At 32.4% G+C, this 25,677-nt stretch overlaps 3 protein-coding genes across 12 annotated transcripts in view; 1 reads left to right on the forward strand and 2 right to left on the reverse strand.

The window, feature by feature from the left end:
* The window catches only part of LOC126724245 (PHD finger-like domain-containing protein 5A), a 52,445-nt gene extending 41,737 nt beyond the window's left edge, over window positions 1-10,708 (reverse strand). The window contains exon 1 of one of the 2 annotated variants that reach the window (XM_050428750.1): window positions 10,625-10,708. The gene's annotated coding sequence lies outside the window, so the exon portion shown is untranslated. The remainder of the gene's footprint in view (window positions 1-10,624) is intronic. The other variant, XM_050428753.1, reaches the window with a different exon arrangement.
* The window catches only part of LOC126724239 (protein TIC 20-II, chloroplastic), a 39,964-nt gene extending 14,287 nt beyond the window's left edge, over window positions 1-25,677 (forward strand). For 2 of the 8 annotated variants that reach the window (XM_050428742.1, XM_050428743.1), the window contains one exon: window positions 24,715-25,677. In XM_050428742.1, coding sequence (XP_050284699.1) covers window positions 24,928-25,539 — 612 coding nt within the window. In that variant the 5' untranslated portion in view covers window positions 24,715-24,927 and the 3' untranslated portion in view covers window positions 25,540-25,677. Of the gene's footprint in view, window positions 1-22,771; window positions 22,970-23,794; window positions 23,917-24,054; window positions 24,139-24,714 lie in introns of those variants that run through there. The other 6 variants (XM_050428739.1, XM_050428737.1, XM_050428738.1 and 3 more) reach the window with 6 other exon arrangements.
* LOC126724248 (PHD finger-like domain-containing protein 5A) lies at window positions 7,246-10,739 on the reverse strand. 2 transcript variants are annotated; one of them, XM_050428757.1, is made up of 3 exons: window positions 10,625-10,720; window positions 8,708-8,762; window positions 7,246-7,860 (listed from the first exon to the last, which is right to left on the reverse strand). In XM_050428757.1, the coding sequence occupies exon 3, from the start codon at window positions 7,833-7,835 to the stop codon at window positions 7,503-7,505; it is 333 nt and encodes a 110-aa protein (XP_050284714.1). In that variant the 5' UTR covers window positions 7,836-7,860; window positions 8,708-8,762; window positions 10,625-10,720; the 3' UTR covers window positions 7,246-7,502. The 2 variants fall into 2 exon arrangements, with proteins under 2 accessions (XP_050284714.1, XP_050284713.1); XM_050428756.1 differs by lacking the exon at window positions 8,708-8,762 and having other exon boundaries at window positions 10,625-10,739.

The following is a 25,677-nucleotide window of genomic DNA, read 5'->3' on the forward strand; positions in this document are numbered from 1 at the left end:
CAAGGGAAGACTATTGATGCTACTCAAGCTCTTAATTACTGCAAGCACAAGATCATGATCTGTCAAGAAGCAATGGCTGGGACTCATTCCCTAAATGTTGCTTTAAACCTCCTATCTATAATTGCAAATGATTTGTTGAATCTAAGATCAAATTGGGAACCAAATTTCAGATCTTAGTAGAAGTTAGTACAAAAAGGGAGAGTTGCTCGCCAGGTGCAAGCTTTGTTTGCAAAGATCAAATGAGGAACCAAATTGTGGTACACTGTTATAGTTGGTTGGCTAAAAAGAAATCCATAGTACTTTCTCAGATAATTCATGAAAGCTCAACCCATGCACTTATTAAAGGTGTGGTAGCTGCAGTTGTACCTACTAGTAGTTCTGAGGTTTGCAGCCTTTGTTGTGCAATGAAAAACACCAGGTTCGGAGATTAAGCAGTTAAGGAAGACATTGCTGAGCAGCGTTCATGATTTTCTAAACTCTGGGTTGATCAAATCCCAGGCAAATCCTCACTAACGCTTGTTAGCTGGCCAATTCTACAGCTTCCTCTTTTATGCGGCCTGGTCCTCTTCTTGACCAGAATTTAAGGCTTTCTCTCTGACTTAGCATCCATGTTGAAGAGAAAATGAATTTCTTGATGTGGTGAATCTTGTTTGATTTGCTGAATACCACTAATAGATGATATTGCAGATTGGTAAGAAATTCTTTAATTTTATTCACATTCTACAAAGATGTACTAATGTACTATTTCCAAAGTAATAATTTCTTGGCAATTTGAGAAACTAGACAATTGCTTCTGCAAAATGGTTTTGAGGCTCTAACTTATTCTTCTTGGCATCCAGTTTTCAATTCTTATACATGGAGTAAAAGTTTACAAGTCAATTGTTATTTAGTTCACTGGCTAATCTGCTCCATTACTAATCAATAGTATTCTGTATTGGTATTGGTCTTTTAACTTCTTTTTCTGAACTGATGCATGTATGTAGTACCAGAAACCACCCTACCAGCAAAGTTGCAGAATCAATCAGAACCTTCTTAGACCAATGTAATTTATTGGTTCTCCAATGACTAAGAAGAAGAGCTGGTTCAACACAGTGAAGAGGTTCTTTATAAGAGAGACAAACTCAAAACAAGAAATGGTAAAGTAATTTGCTTATTTGTGCAGTTTTGGTCTTTGATTCTGTTCCTCACTGCTAGAACAATTATCAGGATAGGAGAAGGAAATGGATTTTTGGAGGGCTTAAGATCAAAAGGTTAGCCTCGCTCATTGCACCATCATCATTAAATGAAAGAAATCTAGGTGCGGCTGAGGAAGAGCAGATCAAGCATGCTCTTGCTGTGGCCCATGCCAACATTGCTGCTGCTGAAGCAGCTGTTACAACTGCTCTAGTTGCTGCTGAGATTGTCTGGTTCACCAGCACCCCTCAATATAACCATCAATGTGTAAATGAAGTGGAAGGTTCAGTCATTAGAGTTCAAGGTGAAGCCCCTCAGTCCAACTATCAATGTGTGAGAGAATCCATGAATTTGCTGCCATTAGAATTCAGTCTGCCTTTTGGGGTTACCTTTTGTGTTTAAAGTAGGTCTCTCTATCTCATATCTCCTTCCTCAAATTTTATTTATTATCCGCTAATTGATATGTGATGGAAACTATGTATATGATATTGTTCTGCCTGTTAGAAGAAAACATATATCAAAATTTGGTACTGACAGCAAATTTATGTCAACTTTTAACTCTAATAATAGCAGGAGAAAAAAAAAACACACACACACACACACAAATTAGACCTATATTTTTAAAGTTCTCACAGATTGTATAATTTTGATGAAAATATGTGGGAGAGTTTTGCAGGCAAGGAAAGCTTTGCGGGGAAAAGGAATTATGAGGCAGAGCTGTAAGATGCCAAACCATGACTACCCTAAAGCTCTTGCAGTCCATTGTAATTATTCAGTCACAAGGCTGCACAAGAATATTTGGAATGGTGGAAGGCACTTGGAATTATGTTGGAAGTGAACAATCGCAGAATTGGAAAGACAATATGACAAGGGTATGTAATGCAGCAAGAACTGGCTTATTCTATTGTGAACAACACAACTCCCATAAAAAAAAATCTGTTTCTCATTTCACCTGTGCTGCAGATGGCAGGTATTTCATAAATATCAGAATTTCATTTAAATGTTAAAATTTTTATTATTAAATAAATGAATAGCAATAGTTATTTCATTTTAACTTCTTATATTGCATGCATTATTGATTAATATTCTCTGCAATATATATATTTTTAACTGGTTAGAAATCTATCTTAAAGTGCTCCCCCTGGAGCTCATTTTATGGTACTAATTGGCTCCTATTTGGGTGGAGAGATGCTCTTTGGATACTGATTTTTCTTATTCTATTATTGTTGTAATTGCAGCCACTCCTTGGGCTATTTGGAATGCAGTTTTATAGAGCCATGCTCGAAGGAAAGGCTGCCGATATTTCTCAAGCTCTTAATTACGGCAGGCATGTGGTCATGATCTGTCACAAAGCAATGACTGGGAATCATTCCCTAAATGTAGCTTTAAACCCCCTGTCTACAATTGGAAATGATTTGTTGAATTTAAAATCAAACAGGGAACCAAATTTTGGATCTTAGTAGAAGTTACTACAAAAGGAAGAGTTGCTTGCTAGGTGCAAGCTTTGTTTGCAAAGATCAAATGAGGAACCAAATTGTGATACACTGTTAAAGTTGGTTGGCTAAAAGTAAATCCGTAGTACTTTCTCAGACAATTTGTGAAAGCTCAATCCATGCACTTATTAAAGGTGTGGTAGCTGCAGTTGTACCTACTAGTCGCTCTGAGGATTGCAGCCATTATTGTGCAATGCAAAACACCTAGTTCGAAGGATTTGAGCAGTTAGGAAGACATTGCTGAGTGGCATTAGTGATTTTCTAAACGCTGGGTTGATCAAATCCCAGGAAAATCCTCACTAATGCTTGTTAGCATGCCAATTCTACAGCTTCCTCTTTTATGCAGACTAGTCCTCTTCTTGACCAGAATTTAAGACTTTCACTCTGACTTAGCATCCATGTCGAAGAGAAAATAAATTTCTTGATGTGGTGAATCTTGTTTGATTTGCTGAATACCATTAATAGATGATATTGCAGATTGGTAAGAAATTATTAAATATCATTCACATTCTACAAAGATGTACTAATGTACAATTTCCAAAGCATTAATTTTTTGGCAATTTGAGAAACTAGAGAATTGCTTTTGCAAAGTGGCTTTGAGGTTCTACCTTATTCTTCTTAGAATCCAGTTTTCAAATCTTACAAGGAGTAAAAGTTTACGAGTCAATTGTCATCAAGTTCACTGACTAATCTGCTCCATTACTAATCAATAGTATTCTTTTTGATAAGTACTAATCAATAGTATTCTGTATTGGTATTGGTTTTTAACTTCTTTTTCTGAACTGATGCATGTATGTACTACCAGAAACCACCCTACCAGTGAAGTTGCAGAATCAATCAGAACCTTCTTAGACCAATGTAATTTATTGGTTCTCCAATGGCTAAGAAGAAGAGCTGGTTCAACATAGTGCAGAGGTTCATTATAAGAGAGACAAACTCTAAACAAGAAATGGTAAATTAATTTGCTTACTTGTTCAGTTTTGGTCTTTGATTCTGTTCCTCACTGCTAGAACAATTATCAGGATTTTTGGAGGGCTTAAGATCAAAAGATTAGCCTCGCTCACTTCACCGTCATCATTAAATGAAAGAACTCTTGGTGAGGCTGGGGAAGAGCAGATCAAGCATGCTCTTGCTGTGGCCCATGCCACCACTGCTGCTGCTGAAGCAGCTGTTACGACTGCTCTAATTGTTGTTGCGGTTGTCCAGTTCACCCCTCAATATAACCATCAATGTGTAAATGAAGTGGAAGAGTTTTCAGTCATTAGAGTTCAAGGTGAAGCCCCTCAGTCCAACCATCACTGTGTGAGATAAATCCATGAATTTGCTGCCACTAGAATTCAGTCTGCCTTTCAGGGTTACCTTGTGAGTTTAAAGAAGGTCTCTCTATCTCATATCTCCTTTCTCAAATTTTATTTTTTTTCTGGTAATTGACATGTGTTGGAAACTATGTATATGATATAGTTCTGCCGGATAGAAGAAAACATATATCAGGAATTTGGTATTGACAGAAAATTTATGTCTACTTTTAACTCTAATAATAGTGGCGGGGGGGTGGGAACACAAATTAGACCTGTTTTTTAAGTTCTCACAGATTGTATAATTATGAAAATATTTGTGAGAGTTTTGCAAGCAAGGAAAACTTTGTGGACTTAGAAGGGAATTGTGAGGCAGAGCAGTATGATGCCAAACTATAACTACCCTAAAGTTCTTCCAGTCCACTGTAATTATTCAGTCACAAGGCTGCGCAAGAATATTTGGAATGGTGGAAGGCACTTAGAATTATGATGGAAGTGAACAATCGCAGAATTGGAAAGACAAGATAACAAGGGTATGTGATGCTGCAAGAACTGGCTTGTTCTATTGTGAACAACACAACTCCCATAAAAACCTGTTTCTCATTTATCTCTTTCAGGAACATTAGTCTTCTGCTTAACCATTTTACATTATAGTATTTTAACTTACTTTGTCTCTAAGTTATGGATGGCAAAATGTTATGATTTTCAGATAGACACAAGGAATCAAAGAAGGTGGGATGACAGTGTTTTGTCAAAGGAAGAGTCAGTTGCATTGTTTATGAGTAGGAAAGAGACCATGCTTAAGAGAGAACGGATAAAGGAGTAGTGGTTTATCCATCTGGTAAGGTCCTTTTGCTTTATGATCTTATGATTATATATTTCTCAAATTTTGGTTCAACTACTGATGTTTTCAACTGAAAATATTTTCAGTAGTCAGCAGATATGGATCAAAACTTAGTAAGTGGAAGATGAAGGCATTGGTTGGATCAATGGGTAAATACACAAATTACCCTAAGTAGAGAACTTGAAGATTTGGACTCAGCTTTGACTTCAAATCGAAGACAAAGAGAGGACTATGAAAGAAGGCAACTTAAGCTAAGAAATGTTGAGGGACAGAGTAAGTTGGAAGGATTGAATTCTCCAACATTTGTTCCCAGAGTATCAATTCATTATAGGAGACCATGCTCTTTGGGAGATCATAATTCTTTGTCAAGCTCTCCTGTTGTTCCAGCTTACATGAATGCAACTAAATCTGCAAAGGAAAAGGCAAGATCAATGAGCTCGTGAAAAATAAGGCCCATGAATTTTGATACATGCTCTGAAAGCTCTTCACCATATAAGAATAAACTCATATCCTTTATTACTACTGAAGTGCCAAGTGGTGGTAGGATTGGCAAGACTAGTGGTTTCTAGTAGATATCCAAGCTCAAAAGGCCTTCCAAGTCCTATAAAATCCAGTAGGAAGGTAAAGGATCTCAGTTTTAACTCAAAGTGCTCATTTCAGACTTTGGATAGACATGGCTTTAGATAATTTCAGAAGTTTGGTGCAAGAAGAGAACTTGGTTAGTGTGTCAGGTTGGAGTGGAGAACATAGTCTGTAATTTAATCTAGTTTGAATAGTTAAACAATGGTGTGCTATTTAATCTCATCATCAAATGAGTAGCTCACTGTAATGCTGCATTGTAATTTAATCTAGTTGGAACTCTACTCTCCCTCCCTCCAAATTGGCCATTAAAGTGTATTGAAGTTTGGGTTGCATGAGAGACTTTTTTTTCTCTGTTCAATACCAATGGATAAGTGTGTTTAACCCCCAACGTGCAAAAGAAATAAATAAATCTATTTTACATCACCAAAAATTTCATTATTTATTTTAACTACCCACTTTTTAGCAAATCATTTTTTTATAGGTAACTTTTTAAACACATCCGATATCTCTTTTTCTTTTTTTTCCTTTGCAATACCGCTAATTAAAATAATATTTTTTTACCTACCCAATTCCAAAATCCAGCAGCAAGTCAGCAACTTTTATCCATTAAAATTAAAAATAATAAAAATAAAAACACCAAACCCAATAGCAACCACCCTCACAAAAACCCAACCACTGCTCAAATACCTAGAAATTTTCACACAAAATCCAACCACCACAGCCACTGCACCACAAAGCCCAACAACCACCCAAAAAAACACTCAACAACCCACGCAAAGGGCCAGTGTCACCACTCTCGACCCAACAACCTTCCACAAAACCCATCAATCACAGCCAAATCAATTTGCAAACTCACACCCAACTTTCCAATTGATTTGCAAACTCACACCCACCCCAACGCCACCTCCATAATCTCCCCAGTCACATTGTTGGAACCCCGTAGCCTTGCATGATGCAGAGTCCTATTTCCTCCATTGCTAGCCGAAAAGAATTTTGTGGATGAGAGAGAGAGAGAGAGGAATAAAATAAGGGGGGAAATGATTTGCATATTGTACAGTGGTCATTTATTTTTAGATGTTACTATATCATTTTGTAAAAACTTAGCACATTGATGAAGTACCTGATGTGTTGAGGGTGATTTTGTGTGATTCTATGTATTTGGTACTTTATTTTACACAAACAAAATCTAAGACAACCGCTTTTGTCCACTGCATTGAAGAAGGAAGAAATACTCTCGTCTGGAAAGAGGTAGCATTAGGCAAGGTACTCGAATTACTGGCAAAGGAGCATCCACATCCATGTGCATATGAAGCACATTTTCAAGCGTAGGATAGTGCATTGCAATATCAAATGTCATCATTTGTGTTGGGTATGGGGCCTAGGCCTGCCCAATTAGGGAGCCATTATGAGCCCAACCAAGCTTAAGGGAGCTTACTCTTCCAAGCTATTGTAATGGCTTAGGAAAACCACACCATTAAACATGGCAGGTTCCTTTCAAGAAGAATTTACTACTACAGCAACTTGATTAACTGAGATACACATCCTAATAGTTTCTGAAGTACTTGCATTTTCACTCACACAAAGATCACACCATATATGGCCACTGCCCCAAGATACTTGACATTAAATCTAGTACATAAAACCAGATCACTAACTTGAGATTAATGCACAAAACATAATGGACAAAATAATATCAAAAAGAGAGAATCAAATTAAGGGTTAAGTTAGTCTAACCTCTCAAATAAAAGTTAAACTTCCTATAAGATCTACCCACTCTGATCTGGAATCTAATTTCAACATCAAGATGTCAATAAATTGAGATGTGACAGCTCATGTACACAACAGAAAACAATCATAGTAGTCCTCACAGAAGCTTTTGTAAATAACAAGTGAAAACTCAGTAGTATCTACGAAAACAAACTCAATACTTTAAAATAGCTCCAGCATTTCAAATCTGCCGTCTTCAGCAGTGCTTAAGCATAATAAAAGCAATGTAAAAGCCTACATATGTGTCTATACTATGCTCATAATCCCGACATATCAAGATTCTTCATCTCAAACTGAGAAAATAAAAAGCAGTTTAATAGCAGTACACATATGTCCATCCAATTCTCATCATCTTTTCTTAAAACCATATTTCTTACGTTCATAGAATAGATCTGTTTTGGCACTCCCTAAATTGACAATTTTTGGACATCCATCCCTATCTTTCTCCTGCTGTGTACACTCTTTGCAATAGTAGGCATCAGAAATACCCACTCCTCCACAAATAACACAGCGACCTTGAAAGGATCCATAGTTGCATTCATCACAAACTCGAACAAGTGTGCAAGGGCGCACGTAGGAATCACATATTACACACTTTCCATCACATTTTTCACAAAGTCGTCCAATAGCAATTCCTGGCTGCTTCCGCCACATAATCAAATCTGGATGATGCTTGGCCATGCTTTCCGCTACACGATCTTAGTTGCTGAACAAGAATAGGAAAAGAGAATGTTAAAATCCATGCATGACATATATAATCAGGATATTTCATCAAAAAAACAGAAAATCTCAAGTACAAACATGAAAGAAAACATATAAATATTAAATTAGGGGATAATTGTAGCTAGAAATTATGATGTCACTAGTAGATCTCGAACCTATACTATGATCAGTTGCAATGTCCACCCTGATCTATAATGTTTTGTAATAAACACACTAATATGAGATCAATTTGCAATGAGCATTGTGCACCCACGTTTTAAACTAGTGGGATAGGGCAGGATGGATGATGGATCTACAAATTAATGTGCACAAATCGGTTAATTGTGACGGATTACAGCACCCACCACCTAAACTGCCCATTAATTTGATAATTTTGAGTTGGATGTTAACAAGGACACTACAAATTAATCTAGGCAAATGATATTAATTGCACAAATTTATTTGATAGATTCCATCAAGTGAATTATCACTTTGATACATTTATTCAAAAGTAAAGAGATTTTTCTTCTAATTTCCACTTCCCCTCTCTATGACCGTACAAATACAATTAGACATGAAGTTGGACTAAGCCTATTAAAATTTAAATGTGAAGATTAAAATTGAGATACATGCCAATGCTCTTTAACTTTCTGTTTTCTTTTTTTATTTATTTAATCAGTTTGTCATAGAATCAAATACAATTAAGCAAGTTGCATGTTCCTTAAATTCCAAAAGAAACGGAAAAGAGAAAATGAATATGGCAGATTTACAGTTGGTGTCAAGATTCTTCTCAAAAATAAAAAATTAAATTAAAAAAAAAAAAAAAAAAGGTGTCAAGATAAACTATATACATTTCCTGATAAATAACTGTGCATGGGCAACAAGAGAAAGAAACCAATGCAGTGCCTAATAAACACAATTTCAAACATTAGTCCAGGATGGAAAAATCCTACAATTATATAAAAATTTGCAGAAAAATGAAATTAAACAATGACATTTACAAGCATGCTTATGTTCATGTTCATGCATGACTCAGGTTTTCAAACAAATTCAAGAATGGCACAAAAAAATCCACTTCAGGGTATGCATCAATCATTCCGCTTCCATAACTACGCAAGCTACCAAATCAAGTTATCTAGACAAATCAGGTCAGAAACTAGTTAGGAATGCAATATGTTACCATTTTTCATTTTCATTTTTTCTAAGTAAACTTTAGGCGGAATATGTTTCTGTATACACATTACACATAATTACCAACTGGTCAAAGTTTTCCCAGTCCTAACCAAAATTAAGGGTTACATATCATCACACTACAGAAATAACTGCCTAAAACAATCACCATGGTCCAAGAGCCAAGTCCTACAGTTATGAAACCAATATGCGATATGGAGGATTAGGCTATTCTTCATGTTTATCCCAAGTCCATATGACATATAATGGGTACCAAACTCAATATATCAACCGCTTGAATTTTGGGCCACTAATGCAAACCAGGATGTTATCAGGTCCTCAGGTTCCAAGCAATGTATAAAATCAAAAGACCCACTCCAAAACTAATTAAACAAGAGTAAAAATTCCATTTAATTAAATTTGCTTCCCAATATTTAACCCAAACAATCATACCCCCCACCCTTGTCAGTGGGATGGTACCTCCCCATGCATGAAGTGCTTGGGGGTTAGGGGGGGAGAGGTTCAAGCTGCAAGGTCAGCAGCACATATTAATGTATATATTTCTAACAGCCCAAAAATTTAACCCAAACAATCATGTTTCTTAGTCATCAACAATTATTGACATAAATAAAACAGAAACACACAACTAAAGGACATATGAAAAGCAAGATGAAGCCTATTGACACATAGGCCATCATCAAATAAAATCTGACAGTTCATAGAACTCCTTTTTTTTTTTTTTTTTTTGGTATCAGATTAAAAGAGCCCTAAAAACCTACCTTGTTCTACAACAAGTATTTGCACCACTAGTTCCCTGACACAAACCCTTCATTTTGAATAAATTTAAAAAATAATAAAATATGAGAGTGACCAACTCAACAGGGTAAGGCCTCCTAATAATTACTTCGAGGATGATTAGCATCCAAAGAAGAACTTGAGAATTTTATACAACAATAAAGAAACCTATACCAAATCTACATCTTTATATAGGGCTCAAAACCAAATTCATAAGGAAACCATAACACAAAAAAGGAAATAAGGCTAGGTCAAATGAAACTCCTATAACATTTTCTCACTGCTAAACCAAATCAAATAGGAAAAAGTACAAGTATTTTTCATTAGTAATTTACACAAACACAAGGTGGGTCTTGAACCCACAACCTCACCCTCCACCTTGCTCTTGCAAACCAAGAAGTGCCATTTGAGCTAAAGCTCATTAGCCCAAAAATCACGCCAAAAGCTAAAATCAATGCAGCCAAAAACCTCATATTGTAGCTCCAGAATAACCTACCCACAACCATGTTTTTATCTTTACACTTTCTTTGGGGAATTTCATCAAACACTTAAGCGGCACTTTCCCTATGCTATTACTTTTAGACAAATTTGATAACTTTCATAACCCATCTAGAACCCAGACAAAACCCCACAAAAAGAATCAAACTTTAAAGAGAACATCGAAAATAAAAAGTGTACTAATGGTGAAAGCATCGAAATATTGAACAAAAATGGATGTGTGGGTGAGTCACTAATCACTATCACAGAAGCAAATGCAAAACCCCAAATCCGAGAAGAAAGAGATGAGGTACTGCAGTACATACCAGGAGGATTGATCGATCTCTTTTAAGGTTTTATGATTTTCTCAGCCTCTGGACTCTGGTCTGCTGTTAGTTGTTACTTGTTAAACGGAGCAACGACTGTCCTGCTTATATTTTTTTTAGGGAACTTTATTTTTTTTTTGGATAAAATAATTTTTTTATAAATAATATTATTAGCAAAAAAAAAAAAAAATTACAAATATATAACATGAATATAATTTGTTGTGTCACTCAATACAATTATGTGATTGAAATTAATTATAAAAAAAAAATTAAATTATTGTACATTGAAGAACTATATCTAGATTTTACTATGCTATCATGGACATTGGTTCAATTTCATAAGTAATTTTAATGCATATTTATTGGGGACTTAACTAGATATGAGTTTCTACATTTGTTTTATGAGGTAAAAATATTACTGATTTTCTCAGTCTCTTATTTTTGTCCAAAGAATTAAGGTTTGAATCTCATTTACACTAAAAATGATTCCATTAATGTCTTTTTCTAATAGTAAATAGTGAATAACAATTATTGTAAATTCAAATTAGCTCAATTAATAAAGTATTTTATCATCAAATAAGAGAGACTTGATATTCAAGTTCTACTTACAACACCAAAACCAATTAGTGTTTTGGTCAAATAATTAAAAAAATCAATATGGTGTGGATGTCAAAATTGAAAATTTATTTTATCTATAAATTTTATTAAAAAAATTTTTAAAAAAAAAAAAAAAAAGAAGAAGAAGAAAAAGAAAGAGATGAACCATCATGCAATTGACACCGTACCGTACATTTCAAATCATATAAGATGAAAATATACTAAGACTTTTATTTTAATAAGTAAATTTTGAAAAGTTTATTTTCAATTTTTAAAAAATTTGTAAACATATCAAATAGTCATTTGGGTTAAATTCTAATTCAGCATTTGAAAATTTAAATTGAAAAAAAAAATGTAAACATTCCAAGTTATCTTTTGAAATTGAATATTTACTTAAAAAAAAAAAATGTAAACATGCCAAGTTATTTCTTGAAATTGAATTCTTCCAACTCAAGAAACGTAATTTTTCCCTAACATTATACTCAATCTCCTATACCTAATGTCACTTTTCCTACTTTCAAAATACTGTAAAAAAAATAAATGGACAATCCAAATATAATAGCAAGTAATTTTTAAGTCTTTGTTCAAACTTTCACTAAGTTGAGTATTTTGCATCACTAAAGTAGATGTCATATTCATGTAACATTTAGCCATTATCTCTTTATGTCATTTAATGAACAAAGAATCTTAGAGTTCGTTTGGGAACAACTTATTTAGTTGAAACTGAAAACTTTTTGCTGAAAGTACTGCAGATAAAATTAAAAGGTGGCTGAAATAGTACAATAGGATTTATGAATAGTCCCAAAAAGTGTAATGAAACCCATAAATAGTAGCAAAAATAAGCTGAATAGTAAAAAAAACTGGGTTTTTAAGCAAATGCCAAATGCACACCTTAGCTAATACCTTTGCAATTGCAGGATATTGATCAGTTAAAATAAATTTAGGCTTTTTACTCTTGAATGCATTAAAAATGCTTTCATGCTTGAAAGATTAAGTTATTTCATTGTATAAAAGTGCAGCCTCAAAAATTACCATCTTTTTTTATTGGTGATTAAAACTTATAAACAAAACTAATAGACTCAAATTTTTATTTTCTTCTTGTATAGTGTCATAAGTCATAACACTGTCAATAATAAATTATCATTTTAGTATCAACCCAAACTATATTAGTTATCTATTTTTGGCTATCCAATCGTACACAATATAATGATGGATTATGAATCAATGATTGCTAAAAATACCATAATAATTTACTTGCTTCAACATTTATCAAGTCTTTTCCGTCTAATTCAAAGATGGTTATTCTAATCATTTTCAATTTAGCCAAGATTAGCATTTTCAGTAGCTTCTCTACTTATTAACTAGTGTCTTGCCTTAGCCTTAATTCATGTGCTAAATCAACAACAGAAGCTCAGGCTTCAAACATTCTTCATTGTGATTGCATCATGAAAGCATTTTTTGGAAAATATGGTTATGCTCAAATACAAAATAGTATGCCTTTTAATTTTTGGTCTCTCAAACTAATGAAACACTAAAACATACATGATAATTAATCACCTTTTTCAATCAAGTATGATAGTTTAGATGATCTCAGTTGTCTGCTTTTTGAGTACATTATTTAGTACCCAAAAATTTTCGAGATGCTAATTCTTTGTCTATCTTACGTTTGGTTAAATAATGTTTTCAAACCACCGCACACCCTTGGTGCAATGGTCACTCCATAAATATAAGTGTTTGTGGGGTGTGGAGAAAAGGGTTAGGGTTCAAATCTTCAGGAGGGAGCTTCACACACATATACATTTAGATTATACTAGAGTAAAATTTATATCTTATATCAAAAAATAATTTCAAACATTGGGCTTGTTTGTTAGTGTTGTTTAAACAACAGTTTTCGTTGTTTAAACAATACAACACGTAATTCCATAACACTTTTTCACCCACACGTAATTCCACAACACTTTTTCACCCACACGTATTTCCACAAAACTCAAACAATGTTACTAAATGGCCCTAAATTCCATTCACTATCCATAACTTTCCCATTACTTCTACAACGTCCTTAATGTATTAAACTTCATACCAAACTGTGAGTTTCAGTTAACTCAACTAGTAAAGTTTCTTATTGCTGAATAAGAAATTTAAGGTTCAATCCCCCGCTTACACTATTCAATGTCTTGGTCTAATGATAAAAAGTCATCATTTAAGGTCCATTTGGTTAAGGGTGAAACAAGGAGGATGAAAAATAGAAAAGAGAAAAGTGGAGAAAAAACTAATTTTATGATTGTTTTGATGGAAAATTGGTGGAGCCTATGTGTTTTATCTCCTAGCCCACCAAAATTGTATCTCTCCAATTTGGGGAAGAAATAGTTGTAGTCGATGATTGACCTACCACATTTTCTTTTTACATGTTGGACTTGGATATATTGTTGCCTATTTCCTATATTCTTTTTTCTTTCTTTCTTTCTTTTTTGTTGTTGTTAATGTTGTTGTTGATAAAATCGTGCTTTCTTGGATAGTGGACACATTGTTTGCCTTTTTTTTTTTCTTTTTTTTCTTTTTTTTATTTCCTTAAACTATAAGTGATTATTTCTTTTACTTTTTTTTAGGGCATGATTTTTCTTTTTTTAATAAATTTGGGTGATTGCCTTTTTTTTTTTTTGCCACTTTTTTGTTTTAATTGGACATCATTTTTTAAACAATTAATAACATATGAGTAAATTTATACTAACTCACTTTTTCCACTCCCAACCAAACACAAAAGAGGGAAATTAAAATGTTTTCTATCCTCCCACTTTTCCATTCCTTCCCTATTTTTTATTCTTCTCATGGTTTTAAAAACCGGACTGGAGGCAAAACCATTTTTGCCTTCAATTTCCAATTTAACTCGGTTTTTGACCGATTTTGGCCAATTTTGGGGGTTTTCTAACTGAAGTAGTATCGATTCCCAGTTGAACCGGCCTGTCCAGTCCAGTTTTTAAAACCATAATTCTCCCACTTTTCTATCTTCCCAACCAGATAGACCCTAATAGTGGATGCCATAGCTTGAAAATATCAAAAAAATTACATACCAAACTTTGGAACCCAAAGCCATCATTCAGAGTGGATTTCATAAGTTGAAAATATCCCTAAAAAAATATAAATAAAATAAAAACTACATACCAAACTTTGGGATCCAAAGTTTTGAAAGGATTATTTGTCATCCTATAAAAAGGGTCATTAAACCAAATACATCATGTTAAGTACAAAAAAAAAAAAAAAAAAAAAAAGGCAGATTTTATTATTTTTCATTAATAATGGATAGCTTCCCTTCGAGCTTAAAAATTCTATTAATATAAACATTGGGAAAAAAATGCACAAGATTTAGAACCCAATTCTATTAAGCCTAAACTGGATTCAATTGTTCGAATTAAAATTTAGACAGACAAATAAATCTTCCAAAAAATTAATGCATTTGGCTCCTAATAGGTACAAATATATGACAAATCTCCCACATTATTTTTAAGATTGTACACATTTGAACACAATAATGATTGTCACAAAAGGATATGTCGGGACGTGGAATCCCAAACTTAAGGAAACAACATTGCCGACCTTATAGGGCCCCTAACCTTCGGTCTAGGCATGACTAAACCATTTGAACCAATCAAGATAAATGTACATGGACATAAAGGCATCCTACCAAAGTACGAACTACATCCGAGGATGCCCAAAAGCCTAAGACATCCCACCAAGTTACGTGTTCTATCTGCGGATGCCCAATGACCTAAGACACATCACCGCGGTACGTGTGCTATTTGAGGATAACCGAAATACCTAAGACATACCACCGAGGTACACATAATGTCTGAGGATGCCCTCCTAATCTTCCTATTGAATCCATAGCTATCCACCTGACGTAATTGCATTCAATGCAACAGATAACTTATCAGAATAAAACAAATAAACCCCAAAAGTCTTCATTCATTATAACCTCAACAAAAGAAGAGCCTGATGTGATAGAAAGGCTGCCCAACCACATTAGGACAGCACCTACTGTGACATAAGGGGAAGAAGAAAATAAGAAGAGCCATGCACAGGATAAGAATAAGGAAAAAGGAGAAGAAAAGATATAAAAATGAAAGTAGACAAACAACGAGGGTGTTTGAAACATGAGGAGTGAAAATTATAACTGAAAGAAAGAAGAGAAATAAGAAACTTTTCCCTTTATGAACTTGTATGAGAGTGAGATAAATTCTTGGTCCTTATTCAAACTTCCCATTGTGGATTGTTGCAAACCCACAATCTAAATTAATTGTGTATTTAAGAAAGTTATTAATCATGGATTATTTCCTCTCTTCCGTAGGATATAAAGTCATAAATCATGACAAATCTCCCACATTATTTTTAAGATAGTACACATTTGACCACAATAAAGATGTATAAAAAGATATAAAGCCATGGAATATTCAACCATTAAGACAATAATACTAAGAACAAGATGATGTATTTAGGGTCTGTTTGGGATCTGTTTATTTTGCTAAAACTGAAAATTTTTTGTTGAAAGTATTGTAAATAAAGATAAAAGTTAGTTGAAATAGTACAGTGAGACCCGTAAATAGTACTAAAAAGTGCAGTGAAACCCATAAATAGTAGAAAAAATAGATTGAATAGTAAAATAAGCTGACTTTTTAATCTGAAGCCAAACATACACTTAATATTGGAAGAATAACATATGAAGTACCGTCCATGGGTTTTAAGAACAATAAAAGAAAGTGGGAAATAATAATCTTTTCGTTAGGACACTCTAATTTAAACATAAATATAAACCTAAACATATTAAAAACAATAATTCTGAAACAAATATAACTAATATACATAAACATGAAAAACAAATAACAATAATAATAATGATATTTGAAACATTGTTTCTTCTTTCTTTGTTCCGCACCATTTTACTTTTTATTTTATTTTTTTATAATTTCATAGTTATAATGGGTAAGGAGAGAATTAAACCTTAGATGTCTCTATTAAACATCAAGAGGTGTCAATTGAACTATGCCAATTAAAATGTAAGGCTCTTAGCTCACATTATTTTACTAAACTCACATAAATCTTACCTTGTTTTTCCTTAATTGATATCCAAAATCAGGATAATGAACTATTTTATTTAAAATATTACAAAAATATTTTACATAGCATCAAACATAAGTGTAAAGATTCTGAAATTATGATACAAATTAATATGCACAAGAAATTAATGTCAAGTATTTTATAAATTTATGAAAGCATCTTAATCATACACCTTAAATGACACTAAAAAAAAATTCTTATTTGAATTTTGATAACTATTTTGTCACAAGATTCTTGATAATTATCATAGTATAAGGTTCGTTATATATTTAATTATAACAAAGCTTCGGTTACATTCTTCATACGTGAATTGAGGACTTTTCCATTAACATATGGATGTAAAGGTTAACAAATTAAATATTTTTACTATGAATAAAGTAACATTATTTTGAAAGGTGTATAAATCACATTGTTTTGTAGTTCATAGAGTATTATTATACACATTAAAAACAAACTTGTAAATTATTTAACTATCTAATAAATAGTAAATTTCAAGTCAACGACAAATTAAATATGAATTAATTATTGACCCACATTTTTTCCAAACTAATGTTTGGTGCAAAATTATGGATTTTATGTGAAAATTGCCAATGACCTTTGAACATATCAAATGGTAAACTCTTAATCCTTTTCAATCCTTACAAAATTATTAATGATAACATATACATCATTAGTCGCTTGGCACGTTCCAAATGGTAAATTTTCAACCCTTTCTTCAAATAATATATAAAAAAGCATAAACATAAACATAATAAAAATAATAACAAGACATAATCATCACTAATGAAAGGTAAACATAAAAACAATAACACCAATAATGTAACATTGTTTCTTATTTCTTATTTCCCACCATTTTACTAAATTTACATAATCAACCTCTTTTTTGTTTTTGTTTTTATTTTTTTTAAAATTGGATATCCAAAATTGGGATTATAAACTAGTTTTTTTTTTTTTGCTTGGTGTGAAGACACCTTATCTTGTACCAACCTGTATTAAAGTCCTTGATTCCTATGACATAGAGTTATTTTATTTACTAAAATTACTTTACCTCAATGTCAAGCGCAACAGTGTATTTACAAAGACTCAAGCCCACTCCCTAATTTCTCAAACAAAGTGAAGAGGCCACTTAGGGACAAGAACCCTAATATCACTCCATCTCCCACTTACCCCCCCCCCCCCCTCTCCAAATGTGCCTATGAATTCAACTTAGCTAGAAATTCCATACATCCATCCACATACATACATGCTTATTGTTTCCCTTGTTTTGAGTTCATTCTTCCTAAGATAATAATTAAGAAAGGCCTTGTGAGGGGGAGATTCTTTACATTCCATCGTTAAGGAAAAAAAATAGTCTCTCTCTCACAGAAGGCACACCATTTATATTCCATATTATCTTTCTTGAAATCATTAACCATTTCATCTTGAGTCATGCTAGATCATCCATACACCATCTCTAGTTTGCATATCAAACTACAGTAGCAATCAAACGAGGGGCTTATCAATCGATCACACAACTGCAAAGAAAAGAGGGAATGAAGTTGTCATAATATTTGTCCTCTTCCTTATATGATTTTATAAACTCCTTTTGTTTGTTTATTTTCTTGTATGTTACAAGTTGTCTCTTTTATGTTTTGTTGTTTATTTCAAAATAAGTATGCACACAACACACAAAGTCAATCTGAGTATATAAGTTAGTTTATTAGCACATTGGGCTTAGGCCCATTTATTGTTGTACTTGTCCAACACTTATATTATTTGTACTACACACATATTGTGCCTATATAAAGGCATGCTCTTGCACTATTTATACATCGAATATTTAGAAGTGACCCAAACTTAGAGGGTTAAATAGTATTTAGCCCTATCCGAAAAATCTAAAACCAAAAAAAAAGTATTTAGCCTATAATAAATAATAAATGCAGTGTCCACTTTGATTGGGACAAGTAAATGTTGTCTCCATATGTCATACGGACAATTCTTGTATCATTTTACTTTATTCACTTAAGATTATTGTGCATCATGCTTTTGTGTCAAAAGTCTTGTACTTTAATTGGTTGATACCTTCTAATGTATTAATAACGTTTATGGTTCAAATCTCCCCTCCTTCATTGTAACTAATATCAAATTATTAAAAAAAAAAAAAATCTTGTTTTTGGTATGTGACTGACCATAGTATATTAAAATTTTCAAAATAGTTTGCTCTAGCTAAAATTCTATTATTAAACTTTCATAAAGTTTAAAATACCACTCTAATTAAAATTTTGTTGTCAAAACGTTCCAAAAGAATTTTTATTATTTATTTTAAATTATTTTAATAGTCTAACATGACTTTTTATTTGGCCATTTTATATCATGACTCAAAGTAAGTGTTACATGTCATACAATATTCAATATGTTTAAGATTTAACTTTAATTAAAAATTGATTCTCAAAAAGAAAATACTTTAATTAAAAATTTTGTTACCACAATATTTAATATAAAATAAAATGAAATAAGTTCTATTGTTTGTTTTAAATTATTTAAATAATTATTAGCTTCAACAAAAACTTAGTATTTTTGTCACATATCATAAGATAAATTTTCTTTTCTGAATCTATTTTATTGGCCAATTTCAATGATAATAGTTTATGTTTTAATTACATATAATTTAAGGGCTAAATAAAAGTTTGAACCGTTGAAGCCAATTGAAGCCTAATTATATAGGTTCTTTCATTCTGCTTTTCAATTCAGTATAGGAGTAGTCTTCATTCTCAAAAAAAAAAAAAAAAAAAAAAATCAGTATAGGAATAAATTATAACTACAGTGAGGAAAAATGTAATAGCAATATAAGCGTACAAAGCCTAATTCTCAATTTTGGGCCTAAACCCAGAGTCTTTTGGCTGAATATTGCTAAATTCTACTATGCCTAATAATGCTTCTTAAGCAAAAATCACCCACGGAAATAATGTCCTTCATTTGTGCGATAAATATTGTATTTCACATTACTATACATGAATACAAATCTCTATCTCACTTTTAGTATTTCACTTTATTAATCCTTATTCAATGTAATGTCATGTGTCTTTTTTTTATTAAAAAAACTTTAATTATTTATTAAAAAAGAAAAAAAATATGTAACAAATTATAATTGATGAAATATAGAATAAAACATTCAAAATATGATTGATGAGCATTATTCTCCACACGCTTGTGTTTACACTCACTTGCACACTTGAATACACACAAACTACACAAACAGAACACACACAAATAGTAAAAAAGAAAGAAGAGTTCTTAAACAGCCTGGCCAAGACAAAATAAGAGAGTTTTAACTTCTTCTTCTTCTTCTCTGTTTTTTTTTTTTTTTTTTTTTTAATAAAAGATATTAAAAATTATATATAATTATTGTTCAGTTTGGGACCAAAAATTGAATTTTTAAAAATTAGGACCGGACTCAACCAGATACCTTAGAAAGTTAGAAATCTTTTTTTTTTTAATTAGTAGTGGAGAATAAATGGATTTTTTTTTCCTTTTTGGATTTTGGTCTTCTTAAGAAGGGCAAAATATATTTTTTTGAATTTTAATAGTTGTCAATTTGATTCCTATTATTTTTAATTTACAGCTAATTTGGTCGCTATTGTCAAATCACAAATTTTCTCACATTTTCTTACTCTTTCTTAGTAAATAAACAAAAAAAATACAAATCAAATTTACCAATTTCTAACTCTAGTAAACACAGATTAACTTAGCAATTAAAAGAAACCCAAATTTGAACCTAAAATGACTATAAATTAAAAATAATATGAACCAAATTAATTATAATTTGAAAATAACGGTTGGGTCAAATTGATTACTACCAAAATGCATAGATCAAATTAACACTAATCCCAAATTTAGGGACCAATTTTTTTTTTTTTTTTTTTTTTTTTTTTGCTACTGAAAAAGGGGGGTTAGGTAAGCTACACCAGCTCCCGGACAGGGCGCTCAGGTTTAGACTCGTAGGCCAACCCTTAAGGATGTCCACCAACGAGGGACTGTTAGTAGTGGAACTCGAATTTAGGTGAGTTAGACGAAGTGTCCGAGCCTTATCAATTAAACCATCCCCGTTGGCACCAAAATAATATTTTTTCTTATAAAGATTTGGAAAATAAGAAACATTCGGCAGAATTACCCCAAACATACGGCCAATATTGTGCAAGGCTCTTGAGGATTTGGGCCCTTTATTTTCTTTATATGGTCTAAAGTTGGATTGTTGTCTTGTCGCTATAAAAAAAGGGCTTCATGCCTAGTACTCTTGTGATTACTGCTTTATGGTGCTACGGCCCATTACAACTTAAATGAATAGTTTTCATTTCTATTCGGTTTAATGATTTAATCAGATAAACAGAGAAACTAGGATAACAATCTTATATTATAATTCAACTAAAACACATATGAATGATACTTTTAGTCGGAAGATTTAGTAATAAAAATATAAGAATTAATTTTCTAAAGGAATTTTTATGAATTTAATTGATTTTGCACGAGACAAAATTAGTCAATTAATTTGTATTATGTGTTTAATGTGCATGAAGTCTACGTTAAATCAAAAAATGATATACAATAAAATATTTTTACATTTTTATTGTTTCTGTAACTGAGACTGATTTGTGAGGAAGACATGGGTTTCAATTAACTCAACTGGTAAAGTCTCTGATGGTTGAATAAGAGATTTGATGTTCAATTTCCGTCTACACCAAAAACTTATTGATGTCTTGGTCTGATGATAAAGAGTTATTATCATGAACAGATGTTACATGTTGAAATTATCAAAAAAATATTTGTGAGGAAGAGAATGAAGAGGCTGAGAAGGAGGGAGAGGAAGAGATTTGTGAGGATGAAAATGAAGAAGAGACCTGAACGTGTAGGTATAGCTAAGTAGGATTGGAAAAGTAAAAATAATTTAAATGAGTGGATGAGAACAGTTCAAGATAAGAGTAAAAAAAAAAAAAAATTACAAAGAGATAAAATCGAGATAATTTCAAAAAAAAAAAAAAAAAAAACTGTGGAGAAAGGAAAAAAAGGATTGGACGTGCGCTAAAAATTTTTAGCTTTTGGCAATACTTAAAGCTATTTTATTTATTTTACCACTTTATTTTATAAAACATCCAACATCAATAGTTTTATTTTAGTATTTAATCACTTAAAATAATATAAAATAAATATCTACTACAATAAACAATAGCCACAACTACAACCACAAGTAAAATATATTACGTTGCTTTAACATTTGAGCTACAACGCACAACTATAGATAGTTGTGCACGGTAGCTAATGAGTTAAATTTTTTACTTATAGCACCACCAATATAGCATACTTTTTGTATATTGTGACGTTAAAAATAGCATTTAAGTAATTTCACACTACCAATATGGATAATATTAGGAATTTAAAACTTCTTTCTACCATGTAATTTCTCACCCTCATGTCACTTTCTCTTCAACGGTGCTTATTGATTGACTTTTTTTTTTTTTTTTTTTTAAATTATAAAATAGGCTGAGTTATAACTTATAATACTTATTTTCTGGACCCTACTTTCAACTTTAGATAAAGAGCTGCAAACTTAATTACTGCTTCCAAGTTTGTTAACAATTTCTTTAATCTTTTAAAAAAATATTGTTCATATTGCCTATGATTTTTAGGTATTGGAAATAATTATTAATTAATGTCATCTTTAGCATAAATTTTAGGTATAACAAATTATTATTGGTGTTGGACTTTTTGTCTGTGTGACTTATTTAGAGCTTACCATGTAGGTTTGAAACTCTCACATTTTTCTATATCATCACTATTTTTTTTAAAAAAAAACCTATTTTTCACTATTTATCCACCTAATACTTCTTCTAAAAAGAAAAACTAGAGCATGATAATCTATATATCTATTTATACTATAAAATCGAAGTTTCTGACTTTTTTTTGAACTTCTTTAAAACTTACCATGTAAGGTTTGAAACTCTCACATTTTTTTACGTCAGTACCATTTAAAATAGAAAACAAAATAAAAAGGTTGTGTTAACGTGCACCATTAACAGAGTTTATTGTGTTAACAATAGTTTTTTGACTTTCTGTTTACAATTTTGTGTCTTCTTCCTTTTTTTTTTTTTTTTTTCCTGCTTTATGTCAATATTTTTCAGCTTTATAAACTGTTGGACCGACTTTATAAAGATAAAATAAATATTAAAATAAACTCTAGGATTCGTTTTATGTCTTTTTCTTTTATTTATTTAATTTTTTTATTAAATAAGACCTACATTAATCTAAGTGCCCGTTAACATTTGCCCAAAAAAAAAAAGAAAAAAGAAAAAAAAAGAGAATAAGAAGGTCTTTTTTCAGTATTTATCCACCTGACACTTCTTCTATTAACTAAAACTAGAACCGGATAATAAAAACTCTCCTTCCTCAAAAACTCATCTCTCAAAAACGTGAGTCCCCAAAAACCATCTCCCCTAAACACTCTTGAAAAAACAGTCATTAGCGTAAAAGAAAAACCCAAACTGAAAAACCCTATTGAACCCATAGCTAACGCATTAATTGCTTTTCTTCTCTCTCCATCCAGTCTCTGTCTCCAAAGCTTCCACCTTTGCCGGTCTTCTTTGTTTACAAGTGGGTCTGTTCTTTGAGGTAGTTCTGCTTTTCTCTATGAATTTATGTTTAAAAAATAGTGAGAAAAATTGAAAACTGAGATGTCAAAGTTTCATCAAGTAGAGTCCAGGTAGATAGTATTTGGGAAAACCCAGATATAAATTGTTGTCAATATAATCAATAAATCTATTGTTGTTATTTTCTGGGCTTATTGAGTTGTTGCTTCTGTTTTTTTCTCTTAATGTAATATATATTTTGTGGTCTTTGGTGAACTGCATTGGATTAGTGATGTGAAAATTGGTTATAATTAATACCCATTTTGGTGCCAAAGCATATGAGAAAGTGATTATTGGTATATCGGTTGGATGTATTTACAGTTTCTAATGGCATTATTCATTAGAAATCAAAAGGCATATATTTTACAACTTCATTCAAAGCTTTTTTTTTTTTGGTGCAGTTGACCTTACACACTTTTTAGAATTGTGGTCTTTGATTTAAAAACAATTAGATTTTCCCCGGGAGGATCTTCTCACTTCGAACCAGATTGAATTGTGTATTTTTAGGTTTGAACTTGAAGTTACGAAATTAGTCAAGGTTAATGGATAAATTTTGAAGACGAGATAAAAATCGTATTATAGGATATCCGAAATTTTTATTTGCTAGGCTTGCATTAGATTGGAAGTTTTAGGACATTGCTTTGAGATTCTTTTATGTAGTAGTGATGAGCTTCCACAACTTATAAGGTAGTGGAAGTGCTAATTAAGCTACAAGACTTTTGGCTTCCTTTATATTTTAAAATGCTTCATGTTTTCTATACCTTTTTATTTTCCTTTCCTAATTATCAAGTGCCTGTATAAACCTTAGGCTAGAGAGAGAAAGAAAAAAGAAGAATAGGAGGCTGTGGGTTATTAGCAACAAATAACACTGAAGTTGTGCTTGAATTTGTATGCAGGGACTTTCACTCTGTTTAACTGGAGCACGTTCAAGTGAGTTATCAATCATAATGGCCATGCTCTTTTGTTTTTATTTTATTTATTTTTTAATGTACCTATATGAATTAATTAAATTGTTCTACCCGTTTGTAAGTAATTAGCCATTTGTACTAAATTTGGAATTATGTCCAGGGGCTATCAAGGCAATTGGAGCATTTAAAGCCAACTGCAGTGGCTGATGCAGATGTGATTTTCAGTGTGGAAAGTAAAATACTGGTGAGTATAATTTCTTTTATAATGTATAAATTGTGTTAACATTCATGAGCTTATAACGTGTTGAATAGTGCTTACAAACTGTTAGTTAAGGTGCCTTGCAAATAGCTTGACTAGGCTCTTATGATCAGTGGGACCAAATTGATCATAACAGAACAATCACCCTTCATAAATATATGATGAATGGCTCTTGGTGTAAATTATGATAAATTTTCTTGAATGGAACTCCAAAAATTGCTTTTTAGATGTTATTTAAAGTAGAATTAAAAGTTCATATGCTTGATGCAAAGTGTTTTGCTCTGTTGTCTATTGCTTAAGTTTACTGCCTAATATGTGTAATTATTATTGGGAGCAAAACATGATCTCCCTACCTTAATTTTCCCAGGCATATACCTCATTTTAAATGAATCAGAGTAACAAAGTCATGTTTTTTTTTCCCCTTCTCAGTGCTTCTTTCCATAGAACTTTGTTGCCAATATTAAAACTTCACAAGGAGTTTTTTTTTTTTTTTTTTTTTTTTTTTTTTTTTTTTTTTTTTTTTTTAAGTCCAAGTTCATTCATTATTTTTTATGTTTGCAGGTATTAGGTGAAGCATATCAAATTTAAAGTGATCCACTGCATCTTCTCAAAAAAAAGAAGTGATCCACTGCAAAGAGATGCTTATTGTTATACATAATTTTTCTAAAACTATCCCGTGCATTTAGTGACTAGAAACAATTTACATCAAAACTAGAAAACTGAAAACCCCATTTCCCTCTTTCACTCTCTCTCTCTCTCTCAAACCTCAAAAAGATGGCTTCCATCCCTTTCCTCCGCATCTCACCCACCACCACCACCTTCAACCTCAAACCCCCCTCACTCCCTTCCCTTCGTATCATCAAACCCACATACACCCCACCACACCCACGAAAACTCACTATAACTCGCATGTCCTACAACCCAACACCAGCCACAGATCGCTTGATCTCCACCATAGCCTACACTCTCCCTTTCTTCAACTCCCTCCAATACGGCCGCTTCCTCTTCCACCAATACCCACCTCTCGCCTCTCTCTTCAACCCTCTCCTCCCCCTCCTTTCTCTCTACAGGTCTATCCCTTACTCTTCCTTTGTTGCCTTCTTTGCTCTCTACTTGGGTGTTGTTAGAAACCCAAGTTTTTCCCACTTTGTTAGGTTCAACTCCATGCAGGCTGTCACTCTTGACGTGCTTCTTGTGCTACCTGTTTTGATTCAACGGGTTTTCAGCCCCGCTCGTGCTGGGTTTTGGTTCAAGGTCATGGTTTGGTTCCATAATTTGCTGTTTGTGTTTGCTGTTTTGTGCTTTGTTTATAGTGTGGGGTGTTGTGTTCTTGGGAGGACACCCTACTTGCCTTTTGTTGCTGATGCTGCTGGTAGGCAGATCTAAGTGGGCACCTTTACTTTTGTTTTAGGCATTTCATCAAACAGTTGTTGTTTGTGGCATTTTGTCGAACACTTTGCTGTTTGTGAGTTGTGTTAAATTGATAAATGATAAATCTGTGTACCCTTTTTGGGTTTTTGGTTT

Source organism: Quercus robur, chromosome 4 (assembly GCF_932294415.1).
Source record: "Quercus robur chromosome 4, dhQueRobu3.1, whole genome shotgun sequence".
Lineage (NCBI taxonomy): Eukaryota > Viridiplantae > Streptophyta > Magnoliopsida > Fagales > Fagaceae > Quercus > Quercus robur.

Coding starts and splice junctions, on each gene's coding strand:
- LOC126724248 (XM_050428756.1), bottom strand. CDS start 7,835: ATGGCCAAGCATCATCCAGATTTGATTATGTGGCGGAAGCAGCCAGGA.